Genomic DNA, 25,838 nt, shown 5'->3' on the forward strand with positions numbered 1-25,838 from the left:
GCCCATTGGAGAACTGGAGAACGAAGTTTCTGGATACGTATATGCTCTCACTCACAAAGCAGAAGTATCTAATTCGCAAGGTTTTGTTTTAGATATAATCTAGAGAAAATTCAATTGCTTTCAGACGTCCAAAATCACTTTTTTTTTTTTTTTTTTTTTTGTTCATATAACAAAGTATTAAGCCAAGTTCCATAAAAATCATGAGAAATTTTAAGAATAAGAAAAAGTCGGGAGAAATATATTGTAAATCGGGTTGGCGGGAGAGCGGTCAAAAATCGGGAGTCTCACGCCTAAATCGGGAGAGTTGGCAACTCTGCAGTTTCTACAGGAAGACCTCTTATAAAGACTTTAATAGGTTGTGTGCATTTAGCATTGATCAAACAGTGCTCAATGTGACTTTCTTTGAAGAATGTACTCAGGATCCAATTGTCAGCATCTGAGTGGAGCAGTATTTTCAGATACTCTGCACAGAGTTTGCCTAAAAACTTAGCAGTCGTATTCTGTGATAGTTTTCACAAAAAATATGAGTTATTTAAGGAACTGGGGTTCATCATTATGAGTGAAATACCTGTCGTGGGATCAGGTGTAGGTTAAGGCTTCACAGTTTGATTATCTTGGTCAGGATTTTGAGTAGCTACATTATTATCACACAATGAAACATTAAATTTAATGCTAGTGGTGACAGAAATTTTTCGAATACCAGTTTTGATCTGTTTTGCAGTTTTGGTAGCTTTAACAAAACCATTAGGGTTAGTTTCATTTTTACATTAGATAATATTACTTTTAGAACTATTACCTAACACGGCCTGAATTTCAAAGTGAAAAACACTTACCTCAGAGTTTTTTTACTTGCTTCCAAACATACGCAAGCTTCTGAACTATAAAATAAATGTGTCTGGTGTCTGTGGCAGCCAAAGAAAAATTCCTTCTTTCCATAGATATTGAGGTTAGTTCCTTTGAGGTTAGCTTCAGTATGTTCCAAGTACTCAACTTCCTTCAGGAGTCTTTTCAATTCATCAGGATCAAGAACATTAGCAGATGTGAAGCAAACAGGATCAAGAACTAATATATCGGTGGAATCACCAGGAGGCATAACAGTTTCCAAATCCTCAGATATAAACTTTGAGCAATCTTCACACTTGAAAGCATGAGGCTTATCCTCTCTGGAGGCAGTGTTCTGATACAAGAGCATGCTGATGAAGAAAACAGTGGGTCCCCTGTAAATGCAGAATTTCTTGTTTCATCAGTGGAAAAAAAAAATCTTGATTATGTCTTAACATACCAGAGGCACCATCAGTACATATAGAACTAATAGTTTAGATATCCAAGTCATACTTTATAAGTCCTTCACTTACTGCTAGATGACCTTTCTTTCTGTTGTGCAGCGAAATTCAATTAAGTAATTTATGATTTATCAAAATTAATTTTATTTATATTCTAAATCATGCTACACGATGTGTATTTTTATTTAATCCATGTGTGAGTTTCTTTACCTTTTATTGGGGTTTTTGTACTTAGAATTTATACGTACATTTCACTCCTTGTTTTGTAAACGCACTGACTAGACAATGGAATTAGGTACTTTCTCGCATAATTTTTGATTTATTGATACTTAATTTAAGCTTACCTATTCATAACTTATATTACTGGAAGCAGAAAAATTAGCTCTTCAATTTAAATATACTTTCAAGCCAATAGTTATAATTGATTTTGAGTTCATGAGGTTTATTTAACTTATTTTTGCAATTTTTGCCGTTTTTAGTAAATGGTAAAGAACAGTTTTGGGGCAAGAATTTAGCTGTCTTTTTCACTGATAAGAGGACAAGGTCAGGGTAGTTTCCGGTCTTGCGTTGAGTTGGAATAGGTTTGTCTTAGTCATGTGGTTTCTTGGCAGACTTTTTGGCGATACGTAAATTAGGGATTGAATTAATGCCTTGAAAAATGAGAAAATTTTGCAGTGCGTAAGGCAGTGGGCGAAAAAAAAAAGTTTTTTTCACAATTTCTAGCAGTGGTTGGAAACTGTGACTTTCATGTCTAAAAGGGGTCGCATTAGGAAATTTGCTGTCTTCTCTCTCGGCTTCAGACTGCTGTTTTTCAATCGGATTTAGCTCCCACTTAGGAACTTAAGTCCCACTAAGGGAGTAGCCCTAACAGTAACAGCTCTTCTTCCTACTCAATTCAGTGTAGAAAGACTCTTCTCAGTTCTGAAGTTCATCAAATTGGATTTATGGTCCTCTAACAAAGAAGATCATGCTGAAGTTTTACTGTTTCTTAGAAATTAATAATGCCAGTTTTTGCATTTCATAATAAATGCTAATTAATATAAAAAATTTGCTATGCATCAATTTTTTTTCTGTAGCAGCTATTACTTCTTTTATATTACAAAAATAAGCTGTACCCATGTGTATATGTTTACATGTATATGAAGGAGTAGAAGTCGGATTCATTAAAATTCCAGGAGTCGGAGTCAGTCATTTTCCCTACCGACTCCACAGCCCTGGACGGAACAAAATTTGCCATAAATTATATTTTTAAAAGGATTGATAGAAATAGATGCTGTATTTAATAGAAAATAAAAATAAGTTCCTATAAAAAAGATAATATAATCTCATTTATTCTCTTTGTTGATTTATCAGCATGTCATCACTTTATGTCCTCATATCCAAGCCCATATTGCTCCATTTTCAATGAGAATCATTTTTTATGTCGGTTTTCTGTCTCTAACAGCAAGTATTTTGTCTTCTTGTTGCTTTGTATTCCTTACTTTTCTACGTGATTTGAGAATACCGTCTTCTGTTTTTGAAGAACTCATAATACATTGTGCATTTAAATATTTGTAAAAAAATTTTTTAAAAAAACCTTGATTTTCAAAATGGAAAAGTGGCTAGGAGTGACTAACTTGATAAGTGACGATTCACAGGTGATGAATATAGGAAAATCTAATAACACTAAGACTACTGAAATGAAGGAAAAACTTTTTTATAGAAAATATAATAAAAGTTATTTGTCATTTGGATTTACCTGGAATGGAGATGAAATGAACCCACAACCTCAATGTGGTGTTTGCAGTGAACTATTATCCAGTCAAAATATAAAACCATCGTTTCTTAAAAGATATCTCAAATCTAAGCTTGCCAATTTAAAGGATAAATATGAAGAATATTTTAGGGGGAAATCATTGGAGTTCAAAAATAGTACACAAGAGGTGAATGGTTTTGTTACTTCAAGTGGAAAAACTTTGGAACCTAGTTACCTGGTAAGCCTAAGAATTCCTAAGACTGGGCGGGCTCACGCTATTGGAGAAAAACTTATGTTACAAGCAGCTAAAGATATCGTTTCAATATTATTCAACAAAAAAGTGTCCAATGAACTTAATAATACTTCGTTATCAACTGATATGACAAATTCATGAAATCGCAAATTCCAAACTTTTATTAAATTACTTTATACTTTTATTAAATGTTATACTTTTATTTAATGTTAAATTTACGATACATTCATTTATTTTTAATCATTATACTATATTTTGGATCAAAGGTATATAAATCTTTTAAAATTTTGACATATTCTAAAATCAAGATTACGATGAATATTTTATTCCTATTAACAAAAAAAGAAAGAAAAAGAAATTGCAATCAAAGTTTTCTTAAAGAAAATGCAAAATCATTAAAAACCTAATTCATCTAAAACTTCAAAATAAATAAAAAGGCTCATTCTATAAATAAATTCATTTCATGGTTGTTTTATGGAAACGGCCTATACTTCAAATACACTAGATATGCAACTAGAAGACCAATTAATTTTATATGCAACAGTTAAATAAGTCTTAACTAGCAATAGAAACATTACCATTCATTTAATGGAAAATGAATGCAGCAAATTACTCTAGTCAACAAAATTTAGCTTTCTGTTATATGTTACATGAAAGTAAAAGGCTGATTCTTAAGCATTTTCCTGTTGATTTCAAATATGAGGAAAGGTGTCCTATTTATCTTCATCCTATTTAAAAATAAAAAAAGTTACTTAAAATAACCTGAACTTTATTTCTGTAATCAACATAAAAAGTACATAATTAAGTATCTTCGCCTAATTTATGTTGAATCTCATTCATACAAAATGCAATTTACAATCACAAAAATTAAATCATATTTTTTTCTTAAAACAATTTCTTTTGAGGGAGTGGGGAATATAAAGTGCTATTTTGCTTTATATTTACTATTATTATTGTTATTCCTAATCCCATTACTTAAATATCTTTGGTGATGAATAAACATTGTCAGCCTGTGCATACACTGAATGTATCGTACATTTAACATTTAATAAAAGTATAACCTTTTCCTTGTCAAATAGAAAGTTTTTTTAATCTATTTCAAATTAGTTTATAAAATTCTTTATAATCAAATGAGTATTTGAGTAATTACATAATGGAAAGCAATTACAGTAAATGTGATAATATAACGTACTTTTTTCCAGTAGCAGCCTTGGTTAGAGAAAATGGCATTGGCGTAATTTAAGCTTAAGAAAGTGCAATATATTGCCAAATGTTATAAGCATGTAAGAAAATGAAACTCATTACAGTAAATGGCAATTCATTTTACTATTTATATAGTACAAATTATTTAATTTATACATATGAAGGAATTTAATATAAATTGGTATCATTTATTTCTATTTCATAATTTATTATAGTAGTTAACTGAATAAATTGTAAAAGTCTATTTATAATTTTATTTAATACAACTTTGTTATCAATTCATTAGAAAAAATAACATAATGTAGCAGAAAGTTCACTTTTTCAAACTCACTCTGTTGGCCAAAGTTCAGCAGAACAACTCACATTACTGACTTGGTGCCTCAACAATTGGTTTCTTTTCCAGCATATATTTGCATAACTATGCCCATTTTAAAAAAAATCCCTCACTTGGTAAAATACATTTTTCTTGGGAAAAACTACAGCATCTTTTTCAGTTAATTGTAGATTGAAAATAATAAGTATAATGAATATTTGCAATAAAAAACTGCTATATTTTAAACTTGAAAATTTTTACAACCAAAAAAACCATGAACTATGGGCACACACAGTAAAAAATTTTGTATTTTAAAAGCGATAGGAGAAGTAATGCACCAACACAGATCAGTAACTGTCAATGTTTGTTTCTAGCACATATACAGATTGGAAACTGTTTGTTTTTCAGCAATGCAGAAATGTGGCAAATCAAAATTCTCACCAAGGCTACTGCTGAAGACAAGTATACCAAAAATAATTTCATACTTTAAAAAATGAGGGGAAACTACATTATAGAACCAACCTAAATTTGTTTTTGTTCACATAATGTCTAGTACAAGAATATATATAAGTTATACATTTTAGAAAATCACTATTGACCAGTGATATTATAATCTATCCAAAATGATTTTCATCAGTTGGTAGCACATATAATATGAGACTGATTTCAGAAACTGGTACATTTTATGAAAAGAAATTCAATACCATTTGCTTTTCTTCCTCTGCTCTTACATCACTATTTTAAAAGTTCTGAAAACAGCTGGCAGGCCATTTTTTCTCCATTTTTTTAAAAATATATTTGTCAAAATAAAAATTATTTTGAATAAATATTAAATTCTTCTTACAAAATATTTATCAAAACATACATAATAACAACATAAAGGAAAAATGTATATTTATATTTATTTTCGATTTGAAATTTAAAGATTGGTACACACAAGATATTTTTGTTGGTTACACTCTGCAATTTGCATATACTAAATAGCTAAATATAAGTTTCCAGATTAATATTTTTTTTCAAATAATTCTAAATGTTTAATTAATCCTTAAATGACTTAATTTAAACTGAAAATTCACAAATTGTGAAAACTAAGTTTTCAGGGAAAATGTTACAAGTGGGACGAAACATAAATAATAAATAAGAATAAATAATGACAACCTAGAACAGGATGGGCAAACTTTTTCGGTCGCTGGCCAAAAATCAAAAAAAAAAAGTTTGGCGGGCCAAGATAAAATTTTTCTAAAATTTTAAAAACAATATACAAGTATTACAATTTAAATATGTTAATGAGATGATTGTAATTGCACTTTCATTTTTAAAAGTTCCTTATATTGAGGTTCGAAATGAGATGTACTGATTCTAAGGAACGAGGCTAAATGCTCATCTATCAGTCTGAACTAATTCTTTTCTAAGGTTCATAGTTGAAACACTTGTTCACATACATAAGATGAGGCAAACATAGCACTGATTTTCTGGGCGTGAGATATTAAATTTGGGAAACTTACTTTCAATAATGATTTGTAAAACTAACTTTCGCATATTTAGAAACAACTGCTTGAGATGATTGTTAGATTGCAACTCAATTAATTCAAGCTGCAAATCTGAACACACTGCTTCACAATTTATGTTGAAAGGCATGGTAAAAATATCCTCTTCTGTTTGAATGGCACTGAAATCTTGAGATCTGGATACTGTTTATCTTCTCAAAAAAATTTTGTCGGCCTGATAATTTTTTACAAAGACTTTCTGCATTTTGTTTCCTTTCATATTATTTGTAACTGGAATTCTTCTGCTTAGATGTGAAATGACGGGAAATGTTATATTCTTTGAAGACTGCTACAGCTTCAGCTTCATTGCAGATGAGACACACTGGTTTATCTTTTACAGCTGTAAAAAAATATTTCCAGGTCCATTCATCATTAAAAGCATGGCACTCTTAATCAACTTTACGTTTTTTAGTAGCCATTTCGGGGCTGAAATATTTTATAAATAACCCAAACAAGCACTAGCTATGCTACACTTTTAATAATTTCACAAATATTCACAATGATGCTATATGGTCACTGGCTGGAGCTTAAAATGCACAGTCTGCCACATGTGAGATCTAATTCACCTACACAAGATTGCCATATGTCTGCTCCCCGAGAAAGCGACAATGCTCGTTGATGCCAATCTACAGCTATAACTAACAAAAAACTTTTTGCTTTTAACACTTTACTGATTGAATGCTGTCTGTGCTTGCTATTTCCGTCAATTTACATTTTGTAGAACAAAATTATAGAAAATAAAAAAAATCATCAGACCTTTGAGAAAAGAAAAAAAATAATATTTAAATGAAGTAGAAAAGGAGATGGACATATACAGTCAAAAGTCTTTAATCCGGACTCGTCGGGACTTCGGCGATTCCGGATTATTGATTTTTCCGGATTATAGATCATCAGTTTAAATCTGGTAAGATGGCATGCAGAAATTATAAAATTAAAAATATGAAACCGTAATTTATAAAATAATGAGCAATTATGATCTAAAGGGTATCAAAATTTACCAAAAAAGAAGCCTAATATTTATTTGTTTACTTTATTAAACATTTCTTTCAACGCGCGGATGCGTAAAGCATACCTTACGCATAGCCGAAATTAGAAAATTGCAACCAGAAAACTATTTGATTTGTATTCGTGGTATTTATAATGACGAGGAATTTGATTTAAATCATATCAAAGACGGAGTACATCGAAATTAAATACTACATTTAGTAAGGAATTATAAGCCGAATAAAATAAAAACATCTGCTCTGAAGATAACGATAGTGTTGACAAATCAACTTCCAGTTCATTGCGCGCCGCGACGTCTTCCCCCCCCCGCGCAGAGCAGCGTGAAATCGATAAACAGATTTCGGAACGGTTAGATAAACAAAGAATATGCCTCTATCCATTTTTTGTAGCAATTCGTTTTTTGTTTGATGGACATCGAAACATACTTTCGTTTTCTAGATCCTTTGGGAGCTCCAGCATCGGAAATTCTATTTGACATAATCAAAAGTTCAAGCTTACTTTTAGAAAATTGCTCTTACAGTCTGCAAAAAATAATAAGCCGGATCCGATTCGAAGATTAAGGAACAACGCAATCATCAACATTAACTGAAATAGATAATTAGATAATTTTAGCTTATAGCGTCCGTTATACATTAAACGCGCACGCGAAAACGTTTCTGCACTTGCGCAGACGCATATGCGCAGACGTAAATGTCTTGGGCGCACGAGTAAAACGCCTTTGCGCATGCGTCATTGCGGCGCATGCGCAGAAAGATTTTAGCTTTGAGGTCCGGATTATAGATCATTCCGGATTATGGGTGTCCGAATTAACGACTTTTGACTGTACTTCTTTTTATTTGCCTCGGACCGGAAAATTAAAATTCTATCGTTGCCTATCCCTGACCTAGACTCTCTTATTTATTACATTTTTCTGCGACACATAAATTAAAAGACACATGTTTATATATAAATAATTATAAATTTTGTATTTAATTACAAAATTTGATTGTATAATATCATGGACTGGAGAAAAGTTGCTAGAAATTAGCTTCATCATGGACTGTAAGCTGCTCATCAGTCAAACGGGATCTTTTCTTTATTAATTTTCAACTGTGAAAAAAGTCAATCTCAAATAAATATGTTCCCAAATAAAGATAGGCAAAAATATATTTATGGGTGGCCTTTGGCATAAATTGGCAATTTTTGGTAGTATATGGATAGTGAAATTGTGCAATTCTTTGACTTGTTATTTTGGCTTTGTCCAAAAATCACCACTACACAAAGCCAAAATAACAAGTAAAAGAATTGCACAAACTTGGTATCCATTTACATATCAACCTATTTTCACTTAAAAAAAAAATCACAGAATTGCACAAACTTGGCATTGAACACTCCCTTGACCTTGTCCACGTACACATCGATCTATTTTCACTTAAAAAGTTAAAGGAGCTGCCAACACAAAATATATAATCTCAATAAACTACATTTGAAGTCAAACAATTAAATAATTTTAAAAAGGAAATTCATCTTAGCACTACTCCAATGAAATATCCACTTACCTTGAATAGAAGAGAAACATGCCAATGTGACAATCAAAATCGCAATAACAACCTTGTATTTAGCGTAAGTATATTAAAACACTCAATCGGTTTTGAGGGCAGCTAAGGGTCCCTCCTCATCACGAGAACTTGCCGACATTTATATGCACAATTCTGAGGTGAAATTATTTGATAAACTATCTTTTTGTCTCTGGATTTGGTACGTAGATAACACTTTCGTGCTTTTTGATGGTAATAAAGATGATTTATCCGAGATTTTATCTATTATAAATTCAATTGATCCAGCCATCCAATTCTCTCTTGAAATTGAATCCAACAATTCCCTCCCCTTCCTTGATATTCTTATAATCCGCAATGAAATTGATTTTAGCACTACTGTGCACTGTAAACACTTTGCAGTTTGTTTACCTCCCCCATGCTAAGTCATGCCACCCTGTTAAGCAAAAAATGGCTTCTTTTTACTATTATGTATTTTGCGCACTCAAAGTTTGTTCCTCAGAATCTTTGCTTACCTATGAACTTAATTATTTGAGAGCAGTTGCTGTTCATCGAGGATTTTCTTTCGTGATCATTGATAAAACCATTAAAAAATTTTCAGAATCCGATCAAAGAAGACATTCCATTGTTAGAAATAATATTAATGACCTTGTCGTACTTCCATTTTATCCTTCTGTTAGTTATAAATTTGCATGGATTCTCCACAAATTCAATTTTCAAGTCACTTTCTTCCCTATCAATAAAATTCATGGTTCGATTCTAAAAGATTGTGTTTCTTGCTTTAATTATTGGAGAATTTATAGTATATCATGGCAGTGTGGCTTAAAATATACTGGCCAAACAAAAAGAGCGTTGAAGTTTCGTATCGAGGAACATGAATCTTATGCCCGAAAAGGCGAAATTAACAAGTCTTTAACTGCATATCATAGTTGGAATTTTAATCATAATTTTCACTTGTATCATTATCTGCAAAAATTATCCAAAAGGCTTCTTCTGTTGGTGAATTGGATTTTCTTGAGGCTTTTCATATTCACAAGGATTTAGCATGTTTAGTGAATGATTTTAAGTCTAATCCAGTCCTTCTTAATGCGTTTAAAATTCTATTAACATAATTCTTGGTTATTATTTTTGCCAATAGATGGTGTTGCCTCCTCGCGTTTAGTACTACCGGAGGGTATAAAAAGGCGTTACAGAGGTTGCTTTCCCTTTATTCGAAGTTCAGACTTGGTGCGTGAAGGTGCAGTTGCCCCTTGCTTCCTATTTTTTTACTTTGCTGATTTTTTTGCGTTTTAGTCTATGTGTCATATGTTTGATCAGATAGCTTGGCTCAGTAAAAGTAGACGGCCAGTGTAACTCTGATTCAAAATCTGGTTACGACCACGTGCAGTGCTGATAAGGATCACGTGTTTCTGAGACTCCTTTGCCAATGCTTTATTTTTCTTCTTTTTTTCCCCCTTTCTAGGAATTTCATTCCCCTGATGAGGAGAGACCTTTAGCTGCCCTTGAAATCAATTGAGTGTTTTAATATACTTAAGCTAAACACAAGGTTGTTATTGCAATTTTGATTCACTTACCTTATTTAAAAATTTCCCTGCCTTCAGTCAAACAAAATTCCTTAACAGCATCCAAAAATTATCTGAACTAGAATCTGTATACTGGCAGCATCGCCACATAAATTCACAAAGATGAGAGTAAAAGAAATCCTCCATACGGCAGGTATCCTCTGAAGTTTAACCATACACATTTCCTTCCAACAAACAGGAAACTTAAAATGGCTACTGCGTAAATCTTCATTTATACAAAAGTCATTAATGATCTTTTCCCCTTTTGTTCGAAATCATAAAAAAACTTCAAATTAATCTTACCACATTCAGCCATTTTACTGTCTAAACCAGGGCTTCTTAAACTTTTGTCACTCGTGACCCCTTTTTATCACCAAGATTTTTTTCGCAACCCCAGAACTCCATAATATTTATGAAAATTTTGTGGAACCCCCACAAGCATTGAGCAAATCGAACACACGCGTGAGCGAAATTAATTTTTTACTTGTACTGTAATATTCTATTGCAGTTTTAGGTCATTAACATTAATTTCAAGACATAGAACAATGTAAAGATTTTAAATAAGTAACACATGAAATGACAGCAATACGTGCAAAGCAAGTAAAATGAACTTTTATATAATAAAAAGAATTTGTAAATACGTTTCCGTGTTTTCTTTGTATGTATTGCCTTATCTTTATCTATTTTCAAATATATTATGTAAAAATATTTGGTAATTATAAAATTATTATAATAAAGAAATAACAAAACTACTAAAATTTTTGCAAACCTCTTCTGCAAATCCCCCAACCCACAGTTGAAGAAATTCTGGTTTAAACCACAAAACAGCAACGTACTTCCTAACCAACACACACCACAAGAACTTACAAATCTTTTCCCATCATTCAAATTCACCACAATCATGCAATCAATTACATCATAACAGGGTTTCCACAACATTCAAATACTCAGGTTACCATAAATGAAACAACTTGGCGATAAATGTAATAAAAACTTCGCAATAATACAAGGGGCACCCTTAAATCTACTCTAACCTAAAGATATTTATTATTCTCAGTGAGAAATTCATAACTCCCTGCACTTTTTTTTCGAAAAGTAAAAATAAAATAAAATCTGCATATACAAATAAATTAAATCTATATATATGTACAAATCTTCAAACAAGATTTATATCACATTACAGAATGATTAACTCCATTTATAGATATTTTGGTTGATGCTACTTTTTAATGGTAATGAAAATAATATAAACTGTGAATTCAAGTAGTTAAAATCTTGAAATTTTTGCAGCACCGTATTTATAAAAAACACATTAATGAAATGCATTCATGGGCAGCATGTGGACTGCAGGGCTGTCAGTTTGAATCCACTGATTTAAAATAAACTTCTTGCATAATTGTATTAAATACAAAAATTGTTAGACAATATTAGGTTGCCTCTTGGATTATCACCAAGTTGTTCTTTCATTTATTCACCTGAGTAGTTGGAATGTTATGGAAACCCTATTATGACATGATTGCAGTGAATTTGACTGATGGGAAAATATTTGCAAGAGCTTATTTGTGTGTTGGATGATGGTTAGGAAGTTGCTTAATTTGCTCTACACGATAAAATGACTGTATGTAAGTTTAATTTGAAGTTCCTGTATGACTTGGAATGAAAGGGTAAAAAAGCAGTAATTGACTCACGTGTAAATGAAGGTTAAATTAGTAGACATTATAAGTGTCCTGTTTGTACGAAGGAAATGTGTACGGTAGAACATCAAGATCATTCAGATAGCTTTGAATGGGTTTGACGCAATAAAGGTTCAAATGCTCATCATATAAAGCATTCCATTAGAAAGGGAACATGGTTTGAGGAAAGTTTTGGGATGCTGTTAAGGAATTTTGTATGCCACAGACTGAAGATACAGAAATTTCTAAATAAGGTAAGTGGATATTTCCTTTGTGTAGTGCAAAGATGCGATAAGATGTATTTTCTTTTTTATGTTACTTCACTGTTTGATTTAAAATGCAGTTTATCGAGATTATATATTTTTTGTCTGGCTATAGTGTAGAATTGGGTGCTCCTTCAATTTTTAAGTGAAAACAGATTGATGTATCCATGGACAAAGTGAAGTTAGTGCACAATGTTGAGTTTATGCAATTCTCTGATGTTTTTCAAGTGAAAATAGTTGTCAAAATAACAAGTCAAAGAAATTCACAAACTCTGTGTACATGGACACATAGAGTTTGTGAAATTCTTTGACATGTTATTTTGGTTTTGTATATCGGCCATCTTGAAATTACGTTTTGCTGATCCGATCTTGTTGTCAAAAAAGAATCGTCAAAAAAACAAGGGCTACCCAATTGTAAACTTTTACCTTTTGTTTTAATTATGCTTTATTGCATTATGTTTTAGATGCCATTTTACTGGGGAGGGTGTTGGATGTAAATAAGAATGGCACCAAAAAAATGAAAAGGGGCACTCTAAAATATATTTTTACCGAAAAATTTAACAAATAAATTCCGCTGAATTATGTTATTATTTTAAATAAATTCCTGAGAATATTGCACTAAATATTATAATAAAGACAAATTTATATTAAATTCATTCTTCCTCTGTCTAGATATATATATATATACATATTAAAGAACTAGTGCAGTATATATAAAGAATAAATTACTGACAAAAAGGCAGCTCTCTGTCACTGTTTCCTCTTGGACTAAATGTTTAAACAGATGGAATTTATTTTCTATTATTTAATAACCACTCTTGAAAAATTCGTGAATTAATAAACATTGGTTAATTAAATTTAGGAAATCATATTAAAATTTCATGCAATGTAGTCATTTCAGTAATTATGACTCCTAACCGCACATTAAGTTCAATCTTTGGTACTTGCGTATTAAAACAGACACCCTGTCACAATCTGGCAATTTTTTGCAGATGGAAAGGTACAAGCTTGTGATTTTTGCACCATATTTTAAAAAGATTCCTCAATTATTGATGTTTGTTGTAAGCTAGTAAACATTATCAACATACCGAAAAAAACATTACTACTACTACAGTCAAAAATCTTTTATCCGGACGTCCATAACCCGGAATGATCTATAATCCGGACCTCAAAGCTACAAACTTTCTGCACATGCGTAAACGCATAATGTGTTTATGCATGCACGTTTCATGTATAACGGATGGTAAAAGCTAAGCTAAAATTATCTAATTATCTGTTTCAGTTAATGTTGCAGATTGCGTTGTTCAGTAATCTTCTAACTGCATCCAGCTTATTATTTCTTGCAGACTGTTACAGCAATTTTATAAAAGTAAGCTTGAACTTTCTATTATGTTATAACGTTGCGCGCCTCCAACTTGCACGCAACCAAGAGGTGACTGTGAAAACTTATATAAAAGATAGAGCCTTGTGAAGGGTTTAAGTCCCTTTTTATTCAACGTAATAAATTACAATTGCGTGCTCTTGACGCTTACAGACGGTGCCAACTCGGCAGTCAAATAAAAATAATAACCTGAAAAGAAACTAAAGACAAGATTCTAACTACGAGGCTCTCTAAAATAACTAACTCACCGCGTTTTACAATACCGCTGCTAATTCAGCAGACTTGAAGCTCACTGGAACGATTACCACTACTTCCCGCCAAGCACATAGGCCGCAACGCGGGGTTCTTCAATTCTTGCTAACTACCTCCGCGCTCGTGCAGTAAGAATATCACACACCGAACTCGTTTCCTTGCTATTTAAATCATACTACTTCCGCTGATAATTTGAATCCTTGCGCGTTCTACTAAAATTTACATATTCTGGCATTGGCAGTTCCAGGGGAAAGTAAGGCTTGACAGGAAAGATAGTTTAAACTTAAAATAAATGTTAGTTAAAATAAATATAAACCCTACAATGTCAAAAAGAATTTCCAAATCTGGAACTGCCAACGAAAGCATGTTTCGATGTCCATCAAACAAAAAGTGGAATTGCTGCAAAAAATAGATAAACGAATATTCTTTGATTCTTTAACCATTCCGAAATCTGTTTATCAATTTCACGCTGCTCTGCCGGGGGGGGACGACGCTACGCACAATGAACTCGAAGTTGATCTGTCAATACTATCCTTATCTTCACGGCAGATGTTTTTATTTTATTCGCCTTATAATTCCTTACTAAACGTAGTATTTCATCTCGATGTACTCCGTCTTTGATATGATTTAAATCAAATTCCTCGTCATTACAAATATCACGAATACACATCAAATAGTTTTCTGGTAGCAATTTTCTAATTTCGACTATGTGTAATGTATGCTTTACACATGTGCACATTGAAAAAAATGTTTAATAAAGTAAACAAATAAATATTAAGCTTTTTTTTTTTTGTTGTTAATTTTGATAGCCTTTAGATAATAATTGCTCTTTATTTCATAAATTACGGTTTCATATTTTTAATTTTATAATTTCTGCATGCCATCTTACCAGATTTAAACTGATGATCTATAATCCAGAATGGCTGAAGTTCCGACGAGTCTGGATTAAAGACTTTTGACTGTACTACTATTAAAAAATTTTAATTATTAAATACAGATTATGTGATAAATTAAAAAAATAAAATACATTCTTCAAGTTTTTCTAAAATATTTTTGCATTACTCTTCTCCCAAAGTACACAGCAATTTATTTTCGCTTAAAAAAAAACATCAGAGAATAGCAGAGATTTGCCTTCATGCAATCTTCATGCAATGGAGTTGGTAGGGAAAATGACAGACTTGATTCCCTCGTATATGTGTGTGTGTGTGTGTGTAAACTAATAAATGATCTTGCTGAGTTCGATAAATAATTTCAAATAAACAAATAATTAAAAAAATAAGCTGTAACCCATGTGTATAATACACGAGTTACAGCTTATTTTTTTTAATATAAAAGAAGTAATAAATGCCACAGAAAAAAAATTGATGGCATAGCAAATTATTTATATTAATTAGCATTATTATGAAATGGATAAACTGGCATTACTTATTTCTAAGAAAGAGTATAGCTTCAGGAAGACCTTCTTTCTTGGAGGGCAATAGATCCAGATTCAGAGCCGAGAACAGGGTTCATAGCCACATTTTAGTTAAAAAATAAGCACCTATAAGCACTTTTCAAGCATATTTTAAGAAAAAAAAAAATAAGCACCTGTCTAATTACATTATACACAACTGCATAACCTTATAAATTAGACTTGTGATTTAAAATATGAGAAATGCAGTATTTATTAAGAGAGAATAAGCATTACCTCAACAATGGAAAATAATTACTTTTATTTTCTTTTTAATTTTAAATAACAGTTCAATTTACAGAACTAGTTTACAATGAGAGGAAAAAAAAAAAAACTGCAGAACTAAACTATATTACAAGATTTAATGATGAAATTTCAGTTCAAAATAGAGAAAATAGATAATAATAAGGCATATTTATTGTATTCGCTTGGAACCTAATAATAAATACAATTTATTTTTACACTCATATTGATATTTAAATAATTTAAATCTAAATTCTGAACGGCAGTAAATTTCCGGAATGACATAGAATCATTCTTTGCTTGCGTTGGTAGACCGCAGAAATTTTAGTCCTATTCAATCCAGATTGGAAAGTGACAAAAAAAAAAAAAAAAAAAAAGGTCTGTTGCTTGTTTTGCAGCGAACTGTAACAGTTTCAATATTCGAGATTTTGCGGAGAAAGTGGAGAACCTCCCAATCTACATACTGTATAATGTATTAGCCAAAAAAACAAATTTATTTTTACTATTCGATTACTTTCCCTTCATTTAAGCCATTCCAAATATTATTCCTTAGAAAGCTAATCTGTGTTAAAACACAAACATTTTTAAAAGTTTACTATACTTCAGCAGTTACTGCAACTATGTTATTATAAACATTCATACATATGCTCATAACATAAGCATAACGATCATAATAAACACGAATATGAACTGACCAAGCAGAAATTATTAAGATCTTGATAGAAATTCAAACGTGTGTAGTATTTGGGTGGGAGGAAAAGAATGCCGAACGTACCGGAATTTTCTACTGCTTTCGCAGTTCTTTGACCAATAGAACAACAGGCACCTGTCTGTACTCTTCGTGCACACCAAAGGTTATGTTAATGCAGAGAAAGAAGAAAAGCTATTTCTGGGAGTATGATTCACCATCTGACATTCCATATTAGGAAGAAAAGTTGTTTATTTAGTTTCGGCTTTAATACGGAGAAAAATAGTGCGTTCATTAAAAAAAAAAAAAAAAAAGCACTAAAAGCAAAAAAATAAGGGCTTTAAAGAAAAAGCAAGCACCTATAAGGGCCTTTATATTTTATTTTCAAATATAAGGACTTATAAGCACTTATAAGGACCGCTACGAACCCTGGAGAAGAGTCTTTCCTAAGAGTCCTAACTTGAGTATGAGGAAGAGCTGGTACTCTGTTAGGGCTACTTCCTTTAACTTTTCAGGATAGATTTTTTTATAAGTTCTAAAAGAGGTGTCTTGCAAGCACAATCATATTTCTCTATTTCTTCAAAGGTCGTGTAGAAATCTTATTTGTGTTTTTTCATTTTTATATCTAAAGGCTCTTGGTTCTTTATTTTTATTCACTTTGCCTTAGCCTTTTTAATATTATCCAAAAATATTTCTCAAACTCTAATTCATCACTAGAAGAGGATGACAGAGACTCGGTTCCGATGTCTGCAGTTTGACTGTCCCGAATCAAATTCTCCAATTGTTCTGAGAATAATTTCATTCTTAATGAAAGTTCATAGGCAGCTTTCTTTGCCGTTTTAATTTGTTCATCATGTAAGAAAATTCGGTGTTTCAGATCTACATATATTGAACTCAGCAAGATCTCATTGTCTAGCAAACTAGTTTATCTTTTCTTCATTGAAGAAATGATTCCTTCCACAATAAACCCTCCATTTCAGAAAGGACAAACATCCCATTCTTCCATTCTCGCCTCCTTTAATTCTTTAGATTGCAACTTTTTTGTGCCTATATACAGTGTAGGAAGAAGAGTTTCCAATTCTGCAAGATCATTCCACAGTCTTTCTGTTAGTGAAACATTAGGGTTATCTACATCTTCTAAAAAAGTTCTTAATTCTGAAAACTTCTTTATTATCAAATTTATACTTCCTTATAGTGTTTCCTGATCGATAATTGCTCCTTTTCCTGCTCGCTTTCTAAGAATGGCATCAATTTTGGAAGTTATTGCTGCTTACCTTAATTTACCAGTGAGGTTTGTAAAGTAAATGAATCAGTTTAATCACTAATGGTAAATATCACATCCATCCTCCTCCCTTATATTTATTTATTAATATGTCAATAAAATAGAAAATAACTATTTATTTCATTTCAAATTCAAACTGTCCAACAAAAACTGGAGGAGTCAGAGTTGACCTGTTTTTAGCAACTCCAGCTCAGACTCCTTTTTATCCCAAAATCTGCCCAACTTCGACTCCACAGCCCTAGAAATTGTGGCTATCTAGGAAACTCAATAGGAAACTCATTTCTTGGTCGTTAATTTCTTTAGAAAATTTTCAGAAAAATTCTGTATTCTTGCACAAATTTTATAGCAGCTTCTCGCATTGTTGGCAAATTCCACAAGCTCATATTTTAAAACTAAGTTTAGGGCAAAAAATATGATTTATCTACATAAACCATTGGAATGTGGAATACAACAAATAAGAATGCATAAAAAAAATGACAGCATTACTTCACTGAAAGACTGTGTTAGTTACTGGAAGAACAGTTATGAGCATGGTTGCCAGATTTGGCATGTTCTGAAAATTTAGCGACTTCTATTAAGTGGTTGGATTAACCACTTGGCTGATTACCCCCCGAGTTATCTCAGGTTAGTATATATTGCAGTTAATTATTATCCCATGAAAACTCAAGCGAAGCTGAATTTGTTATATTGTGGTTTTACTTGGCCTGGTTTGTTGGTTGCGCGGTTCTTTTGGAGGGACTGGTCACAAGTTTCCCTGTTGTATAGTATACTTCGGCTTGTGGATTAGTAATGTATAAAGGATACATGCATTGAAAAAAATAAAATAATGGTGATGATGCAAGATAGCGAAAGCAATGATTTTTCAGATAGTGATTATTAAGAAGTGGAAAAAAATTTTAAAAAAAATAAAATCCAACGAGACAGTGTACCTTGTGCTCCCGTTAAAGAGATTCCAGTGGTAGGCCAGTAAGAAAAGAGACCAGATACCAATGTAGAATGTCAGGTATCACTTTGCGTTTGTTGTCCCTTGTTTCAAAAACTATCATACAAAGACTAATATTTAACTTTTTTTTGTTTGCCCGAGATAACTCGGACTAAGAAACTAATATTAAACCTAAATGCTTTTACACCTTCAAAAAATTAAAAATTAAACTTGGCTACATATTTTAATTTGTTTTGTTGTATTTAATAACAAAACAAAAAAAATTGATGATTTTTTGTAATTTTTTTCAAAAAAATTTGTAAGGGAAGCAGTTAATACATAAGTACCCAGACCTTAAAAATGTTATGTATTTAATCGGTTTTTCTATTTTCTCTGCACCTAAATTCTCATTTGGCATTCATTATTAAGCAATAAGTTAAGAAATTTCTCTGAATTAAAACAAATGCAGCAGAACAACTAACTTTCCAATTAAGTTACAAAAGCTTAAGAGCAGTATTTCCAATTCCGATGCCTTTGTTTTAATAAGATTTATTAAGGTTTTCCTCACTTAATATTAAGTTATATAAAAATATTAAGAAACTTTACTTATTTGCGTAGCATTGTGATTAAATAATAAAATATTACATTCATGATTAATTTATATACATAACAAACAAAATGTTGCCATTTTGCACCAGACCTAATGCTTTTCATTCATTTCTATCTCAAAATTATAAATATCACATCTGATTATTATTACTTTGATAGAGGACTTATGAATTTCTTTTTCAAGTTTTGGCTTTTATTTTTCCTATCCTTTTATTTTCAAGAAAAAAATAATAACAAATAATAACTCAGACTTGTGCATAGTTCACTAAAACATCAATTGGACAATAAAAAATGGCTGATTTAACACAATTTTATTGATTATCATTAACATATTCAGATGCAGATTAACACCTAACAGCCAGGATAATAGGTAAATCCTCCATTTAATTACCCATAACACAAAACGGCTAATCTTTGGAATATGGTAACAGGGAGTTTGGCAACATTTTAGTAAGGCGATAAAAGTTACTAGCTAGGACCTTAGTAGTGTACATGTATAAGGTCAAGATTGTGCGCAATGCCATTTTTGTGCAATTCTGGGATGTTTTTTTAAGTGAAAATAGGTCGACGTGTACATGGATGATACTGTGTATGTGCAATTCTTAAAAACGCGGCAAGCAATTTGCGATTCTTCATTTTCTCCCAATTTCGCACCTAATCTTTGTCATGATTAAGCATTTTTGTTCCATAAAAGTTCTAGTATAAGCATAATTCGGCCAGCAAAAAATGTTGAGTAAAAAAAAAAAAACATGGGGCTGATCTTTGGAATATGGTAACAGGTAGTTTGGCGACATTTTGGTAGGCGATAAAGGTTACTACCTAGGACTTTGGGAATAATGTGAAAAGTAGTTTCGATTACGCATTATTTTGTGTGAGGGAAATGAGAGATCATGAGATATGTCATGTGACATTAATGGACGAATTACAGTTCTTTAATCGGAAAAGGGGGAAATCTGGAAAAAATCTGGAAATTTTGTATTTAGCTTCATTCTGTGTTGTGAAACAGTGTTGGTTAATTTTTGGATCCCATGGCCTTATCTAAAGTGAAATGGGTATTTAGTGAGATTGAAAGGGGTAGTAATAAGTGTTTTTTTAAGGTTGTGCGAGATAGAAGTAAAGATTGCTTATTAAGTTTTATTAAGCAGTATATTCTACCTGGTACAATAATATCTGATTGCTGGAAGTGATATGTCTGTTTGGAGGATGAAGGTTTTCAACATCTTGCTGTGAACCATAAGTATGATTTTAAAGATCCTGAAACAGGCGCACATACGATTGCTTTTTATTTAGCGGAGGAAATAAGAAAAGTTTATCCGCCACATAATCAAGATTCAGAAGAAGATTAGGTAAGTTAGTATTTTTAATTATTTGAGGATATTATTTTTATGCATTGTTCTAAATGTAAGGAGTAAATAAATTAATATGGTATTATTGGAAAATTGTTATTAGCAATGATTTAGTTTAAAGTAATTAGGATTGTAAGCTAATTTTTATTAATTTAATGTATGTGCTTATTTATATTTTAAGTAGTGTTTTTTTAATTTAATTATATTTTAATTAAATGATAGTTATTTTGTGAATTATATGTTTGTAGCAATTTGGTATATGTTTCAGTGGAAATAAACGTGCATGGCATATGTATTATATGTTTGTAGCATTTTGGAATACGTTTCAGTAGAAGTAAACGTGCATGGCAATAATTTAAATATTTGACACTAAGTATTTGCAACCATTTTTAATGTTTGCATTATGAATTTGTTGGTGACGTTTATAATAGATAATTTAGAGGTAAAAGTTTTTGGATATTTTATTTATTTTATACGTGCAAATGTTCATCCTTGGAAAGGGTATATACTTTTTCGCGATCAGGTAATTTCATATATATGCTTTTTACCGGATTTGAAGATTCACAAAATTTTCATGCATTTTTGTGAAATTTTTCTAATTTATGAGAAAAAAGCAGTGTACATCGATATAGTGAAGAGTGTGCGCAATGCCATTTTTGTGCAATTCTGAGATGTTTTTTTAAGTAAAAAAAGGTTGACGTGTACATGGTTTAGTTATATTTTAATTAAATGATAGTTATTTTGTGAATTTTATATTTTAGCAATTCGGTATACGTTTCAGTTGAAGTAAACGTGCATGGAAATAATTTAAATATTTGACACTAAGTATTTGTAACCATTTTTAATGCTTGCGGTATGAATTTTTTGGTGACGTTTATAATATAATAGATAATTTAGAGGTAAACGTTTTTGGATATTTTATTTATTTTATACGTGGAAATGTTCATCCTTGGAAAGGGTATACAGTCAAAAGTCGTTAATTCGGAATGATCTATAATCCGGACCTCAAAACTAAAAACTTTCTGCGCATGCGCCGCGTTGACACATGCGCATACGCGTTTACGCGTGCGCATAAGACCTCTTACGACTGCGCATATGAGTGTGCGCAAGTGCAGAATACGTTTTCGCGTGCGCGTTTTATGTATAATGGACGTATAAACTAAAATTATCTAATTATCTATTTCAGTTAATGTTGATGATTGCGTTGTTCCTTAATTTTCGAATTGGATCCGGCTTATTATTTTTGCAGACTGTAAGAGCAATTTTATAAAAGTAAGCTTAAACTTTCGATTATATGAAATAGAATTTCCGATACATATTTGTTAATATGTAAAGGATCTAAAGCGAAAGTATGTTTTGAAATCTGAAATCTGTTTATCAATTTCACGCTGCTCGGCGGGGGGAACGCCGCGGCGGGCGCGTAATGAATTGGAAGTTGATCTGTTAGCACTATCCTTATCTTCAGCGCAGATGTCATTATTTTATTTGACTTATAATTCCTTACCAAATGTAGTATTTCATCTCGATATGCTCCGTCTTTGATATGATTTAAAACAAGTTCCTCGTCATTATAATTTGCTTCCGATAGCGAAGAAAAGTGACAGAGGTTATTGAAAACGAAAAAATTTCGATTGACAAATTAGTCGGTGTTCTTGACACAGCAATTATAGAACTTGAACAGCGGAACTTTGTAACTGAACAAGAAATTATGTCTATTTAATAGAATTAAAGAGAAAGTATTATCACATGAAACGAAGCAAAACTTAAACAACTTACATTGAAAGAAATGTTTAATAAAGTAAACAAATAAATATTAAGCTTTTTCTTTTTGCAAATTTTGATACCCTTTAGATCATAATTGTTCTTTATTTCATAAATTATGGTTTCATATTTTTAATTTTAGAATTTCTGCATGCCATCTTACGAGATTTAAACTGATTTATAATCCGGAATCGCTGAAGTCCCGACGAGCCCGGATTAACGACTTTTGACTGTATACTTTTTCGCGATCAGGTAATTTCATATATGTGCTTTTTATCGAGTTTAAAGATTCACAAAATTTTCCAGCATTTTCGTGCAAATTTTTGTAATTTATGAGAAAATAGCAGTGTAGATGGATAAAGTTATGAGTGTGTGCAATGCCCTTTTTGTGCAATTCTGGGATTTTTTTTAAGTAAAAATAAGTCGACGTGTACATGGTTTATGTGTATGTGCGATTCTGAAAAACACGGCAAGGAGTTGCGATTCTGCACTTTTTCGCAATTTTGCAGTTAATATTTGTCATGATTAAGCACTTTTGTTCCATAAAATTTCTAGCATAAGTGTAATTCCGATAGCAGATTGTTGGAAAAATTGTTCAGTAAATAAAAAGAAACGTCTTTACTTCGTGAAGACAAATGGAGGCAAAAAAATATAGAGGGTTGCTGTAGCAGAGTTGGTCGCCAAATTTTAGCCAAAAAATCGCCAAGTTACCATAATCCAAAGATTAACCAAACATGGCTTGAAAACGTGAAAATAAAATGGCGTCCAAAACAAAACTAGCAGGTTGCTGTAGCAGGGTTGACTGCCAAATTTTCGCGAAAAAATCGCCAAGTTACCATAATCCAAAGATTAACCCACAAAACAAAAGTAATGTATATCCATAACATAATGCAATTAATATATGAATTGTTATTACTTGTTCATAAGATTACTTATAAAACAACTCAAAACAGTCTTGCTTATTTCAATGTTTCAAAAAATACTTAGTACACAAAATTCTAATTTGAGACTTAATTGAGATGACCTCACTGCACTTTTCACAGTTGAAAATATGGGGATATTTCTGTTACCGTTTATTTTCAATGTAATAAAAAATTAAAATATGCTACTTCTATGCTGTAAACACATTTAAAAAAGCCCAAAAAATGAATTTGAGCGACAGTTTTCCTCTACAACAAAATAAAATTTTTGTTTGAATTCCAAGCAGAATTATGAAATGTAGTTATTTTGCATAATAAAATAGTTACTTTAATCTGGATTAAAATAACATGAAAAATAAGGATTATTGGAGGCTTAGACAACAAGAATCAGCATAACACTCATTAATTTACAGGAATAGTTTTGAACGTTTAACTAAAGAACATTCTTTTTCAGCTACAGTAGTGTAAAGTTACTTTAATATTGTACTTTTTTCGAAATTACATCATCTCATTTTTGCATACAAGTATTATAGTTATAGTAAACTTATGTTTAACAGAAATAAGTATATTTGATAGTGTCTTGTACATATAAAACAAGTGAAACACAATAATGGGAGGTCAAAACATTATTTTCCTATATTTTGTCAATGATAAAACTGAATCTTCAGTTGTGAAGCACCACAGCTGCTCCAAAAGAACACTGAATACCGGTAACTCAACATGGCTCAAATTTCGCGGCATGGTGGTTTCCCGCATGTGTAATGCAACGTAAATAGGGCTGGCACTACAGCAAATGTGGCCTATTAGGCGGTAAAATTTTAGAATCTACGGAGGCGCAGGATAGCAGAATTTAGGAATGACAGAGATTACAGAGGCAAAAAAAAAAAGTCTAGCACCATCCCTGAAAGCGGGTTTTCATCCACAGAGAACCCGTTGGCGCCGTTGCATTTTTACTCGCCAAGCTCTCGTTTCATCGGCGACAAGCCGAGCCACAAACGTGATATTTTGTAAACGTGATTTTTTGTGCATGTAAATTCAAGTTAGCAGACAAAACAATATATTAAGCATATGGTAGTAAAAATTCACAGATAATAAGCATGTAGATGTAAAACTAACTGGTTAAACGTGATATACTAAATAAATTTGTATTAAATTCAAGTTAGCACAGAAAAGAATATATTAAGTATAAGACAATATATAAGCATTTATAACGGAAATAAAAATTCATTTGAAAAATATAAATTAGTATTAATGTACTGAAATTAATCGGTTAAACGTGATAAACGAAAAAAATTTGTCTTAAATTCCAGTTAATACAAAAAACAATACATTTCTTACACCAGCAGTGTTTGCTAATTTTTGATGACCATGGTGATGCATCAAACTATTCTGTCATCTTAGATAATCGATGATATTTTTTATTTCAATTTAATCATCTATTTATGTCACACCAGCCATCCTCTGAAAGGTTATTGTTAAAATTTAAGCCAGAAAATTGATTTATTCTCATTTTAGATGACAATAACCAATAATAAAAATAAAAGCATTACTTAGTTAAATTGCTGGTTCTTAGAGCTGTTAATAATTAAGAACACAACGTGAACAGCCGTGTTACAAATTAGCATTCACCCCTCACGAAGTAGAAGCCAAACTTGTATCACAGACTGAAGTTGGAAAATTGAACAAATAAAAATTATGAAAGGAAAAAAATATACTTCGTCTGTATAACATTACGTTTTTTTTTGGGAGGGGGCAGAAGGAAGATAAGGAAGATAATACTAAAAATTAATTCAATATACCTTCTCTAAAAACATCTACCATATTATATATCAAAGAATCCGAGTAAAAGAAAATTATCAGAAACAGACATGAAATTATTTTCAATCTATTTTCACGGTTTTCAGCCTGATGACGAAAAACTACAACTTAGAAAACCTAATTTTACTTTTTATAATTTTTACTTTTTGACTTAATGTTTCATCTAGAATGTAGCAAAAAGTTTTCAAATATTTCTTAAAATTGTTTATTCCCTATTCATTCATTTTTCCCCTCACTAGCGCTCAATTTAGCATCAACTTCAAAAACTTTCACTGTGGAAGGCAGTTTATCATTTGTTCTTTTTTAACATTTGGACACCAAATCTTTACTTCTTTACGGAACCCTTTTCTTGATGATAATACTAATCTTTGATGATGTGGGGATAAGGGTTCAAGCCTAAGTGCCTTGTGCTTAAGCGCCTTTTACTGATGCACTGAAAGCTTAATTTTTCATGTTGCGTGCAGAAAGACTTAGCAGGCTCAAAGGACTCGTAAGTAAGGAAAGTATGCAGGCGATTGCAAACAAAGAATCTGTAAGAATCGGCCAAAATTAAGGACTTTTAAGGACCAAAAATCGATTCTAAAAAAATTTAAGGATTCTTAAGGGCCGTACAAATCCTGCCAGGATTCGTACACATTTCTGCAAATGGAAATTAAGTACTTTAAGGACCATTAATGAAAAAAATTAAGGACCTATGAGCAAATGGGAACTGAATCTAAATTCAATTAAAAATATTATATCTATGCCTGAACTTCACTTTTTAATACCATCCTAAAAATAAAAAGAGATCCGTA

At 31.5% G+C, this 25,838-nt stretch overlaps 1 protein-coding gene and 1 long non-coding RNA gene across 15 annotated transcripts in view; one reads left to right on the top strand and one right to left on the bottom strand.

Annotated features, from left to right (window-relative positions):
* LOC118202125 (uncharacterized) overlaps positions 1-25,149 on the bottom strand; it is a 69,620-nt gene extending 44,471 nt beyond the window's left edge. For 4 of the 7 annotated variants that reach the window (XR_015042070.1, XM_085820371.1, XM_035374277.2 and 1 more), the window contains exons 1-2: positions 25,026-25,148; positions 834-1,217 (exon numbers count right to left, since the gene is read on the bottom strand). Coding sequence is in view for 5 of the 7 variants with exons in the window: in XM_085820371.1 (XP_085676497.1) it covers positions 834-1,192 (359 nt within the window). In the remaining 2 variants the exon portion in view is untranslated. Of the gene's footprint in view, positions 1-833; positions 1,218-3,849; positions 3,996-25,025 lie in introns of those variants that run through there. The other 3 variants (XR_015042069.1, XM_085820368.1, XM_085820369.1) reach the window with 2 other exon arrangements.
* A 214-nt stretch (positions 25,150-25,363) lies between these two features.
* LOC118204579 (uncharacterized) overlaps positions 25,364-25,838 on the top strand; it is a 44,250-nt gene continuing 43,775 nt past the window's right edge. For 2 of the 8 annotated variants that reach the window (XR_015042090.1, XR_015042095.1), the window contains exon 1: positions 25,520-25,538. This is a non-coding gene — a long non-coding RNA (uncharacterized LOC118204579). The other 6 variants (XR_015042094.1, XR_015042093.1, XR_015042097.1 and 3 more) reach the window with 5 other exon arrangements.

This window comes from Stegodyphus dumicola, chromosome 7 (genome assembly GCF_044657685.1).
Source record: "Stegodyphus dumicola isolate Sdum_Otavi_A_Nest chromosome 7, ASM4465768v1".
In the NCBI taxonomy this organism is placed as follows: Eukaryota; Metazoa; Arthropoda; class Arachnida; order Araneae; family Eresidae; genus Stegodyphus; species Stegodyphus dumicola.